Source organism: Micropterus dolomieu, unplaced genomic scaffold (genome assembly GCF_021292245.1).
Source record: "Micropterus dolomieu isolate WLL.071019.BEF.003 ecotype Adirondacks unplaced genomic scaffold, ASM2129224v1 contig_13597, whole genome shotgun sequence".
NCBI lineage: Eukaryota > Metazoa > Chordata > Actinopteri > Centrarchiformes > Centrarchidae > Micropterus > Micropterus dolomieu.
Window position 1 is genome coordinate 1 of NW_025742583.1, and position 2,124 is coordinate 2,124.

Consider the following 2,124-nt stretch of genomic DNA (forward strand, 5'->3'; position numbering starts at 1 on the left):
GCTGTAGCGGCCGTCCTTCTCCAGCACCCCGGGGCTCCTGCTCTCCTCCCAGCTGCTGCTGCTGCTGCTGCTGCTGCCGTCCACCTTCCAGGCCAGACTCCAGTCTGAGGGGAAGCCCTTGTTGGCCAGGCACATGAGCGTGGCCTTCCCCTGCTGCAGCTCCTCACTGGAGGGGGGCAGCACCGTCAGGGTGGGACGGACATCACCTAGGAGACACCAATCAGCTTAGAGGACACCTTTACTGTGTGAGAGCTGATTTTCTCCTTTAAGGAGTTTCTGTCAGATGTGTTTTCTGCTCCACCAGTCACTCACTCACACATTGTTTCACTTCCCTTTAAGAAGCCTCTCATGCAAATCAGCACAGAGAGAATCATCATACAGAACGACCTAAAATATATTAAACTACAGTGGAAATAAATAACAAACTTTCTTATCAAGATCATCAAAAACTTGACTGTACAATAATTTATTCAGTGGAAACCAAAACAGAAATTAACTGACAACAATCAGATGTTCTTCATCTGGATTTCAATCATCACCAAATTGTTGAACCACTAGATACAGTTTAAACGTCGTTACTTTTCAAGTGCAAATTCAGTCACACAGGTATCACTGCTCAGCTGTATCACTTCACTTACTGACAGATACACTGACCACTGTGTTGAAAGTAGTGCCAGTTGTCCTTTCACTATTAATATGGAAATACTGTATTCTTTTTCCAAATTCATAACAATAGGCAACATTTTCTCATATTTATCTTTACTTCAGTTTAACATGAAAGTGAATTGTATTTAATCACAATAACAGCCATTATTGTGGTGAACATTTTAAACTAAACTCAACATTTTTACATTAAGATTAAAGATTTATATTTTCTCCACTTCAAGTTGATTACATTTCATTTTGACAGGACTGTGTGAGGAACAGTTTAGTTAAGCTGCTCTGAGTTAGCCTCCATGGTAAAGGAAGAGAAATAAAAACATGAACAATAAAAGTTTCATAATTAAAAGATAAGATATATTTATCTGCCTTAAACATTGAAAAGTTGAATTTAAAGCAGGACTTGATAATATTGCATTTAGTATTTGAGAAGAAACTTACTTCCAACATCCAGTCTGGTTCCTCCACCAAAAGTCAACCACAGTGATACAAACTCATTGAGCCGCCGTACAAAAACCTCTCACTGTAGAGAGACACGGCTCTCTGACTTTGACACAAACAAACTCAACAAAAATAGTTTCTGTTTGTAACATTTTATCAGCTGACATGTGAAAATAAGACTGTTTTAATTTGATATGTTAATTTTAGGGCTGCCTTAACATATTATCACGTTAAAGCATTCATTAATTAACGGCGACAGTTTTTTAAATTATTATTTTGAAAGTCCGTTGCTCACTGGCTCTGAATACACATGGGCCTACAATCAAACCATGGGTCACAGGAGAGGTGGGATGTTGATCAGCCTGCAAAATAACCCAAACAAGCAGCGGAGAGGCTTCGGCAGGTTCTCAGGTGAACAGACAGGGAGACAGCTCTCTGCGAGTGAACGGCCGGCGCTCTATGGATAGTAACCATGGCAACGGCTTCTGTGCGCTACACAGCCGCAGCCTTTAACATAAATTAAAATTGTACACAGACTAACTTTACCTGATAGGCCTGCATTTAGTTTTGCGGGGATGCTCTGCCATGTGAATTCCCTCCTGTTGATGTCCTGATAACTATTTAGATTCTGGAAACTCACAAACAGCGAGGATCAGTCTCTCTTACAATGATTGTGCTGTGCGTCTCGTACAAAAAGTTCAAGACAACTCAACTTTGGCAGCAGGCGGGCGTGTGCGTGAGGCGAGCACAACCACGACAGTTTCACGGGAACCCCAGTACACCTTGTGCTCGACCACTTCACCTCACTGTAACAGGGACACTTTCTACTGAACATAGACTGTTTCTATGTTCCCAATCCCAAGAAAACTGGACTCTGATGGTAACTTGTTTTAACAAGCTAGATAAAAGGTAATTCCCTGGCAGTGGTAAATAGCTGTGGTTTAATATTTGATTTGATTACATTAATGTTTAAGTTGAGATTTACAAGAAATATTTTATTGCTGCTGTGTAAAGGGAATACTG

General features: G+C 40.8%; 1 gene segment (V, D, J or C); it reads right to left on the bottom strand.

The window, feature by feature from the left end:
* Nucleotides 1-6: 6 nt before the first annotated feature.
* On the bottom strand, nt 7-1,177 carry LOC123966516 (the record flags this gene model as incomplete). The annotated part of the segment is given in 2 exon segments: nt 7-206; nt 1,102-1,177. Coding segments are annotated over 2 exon segments (276 nt in total), but the record flags the coding sequence as incomplete, so codon positions are not given.
* Nucleotides 1,178-2,124: the final 947 nt, after the last annotated feature.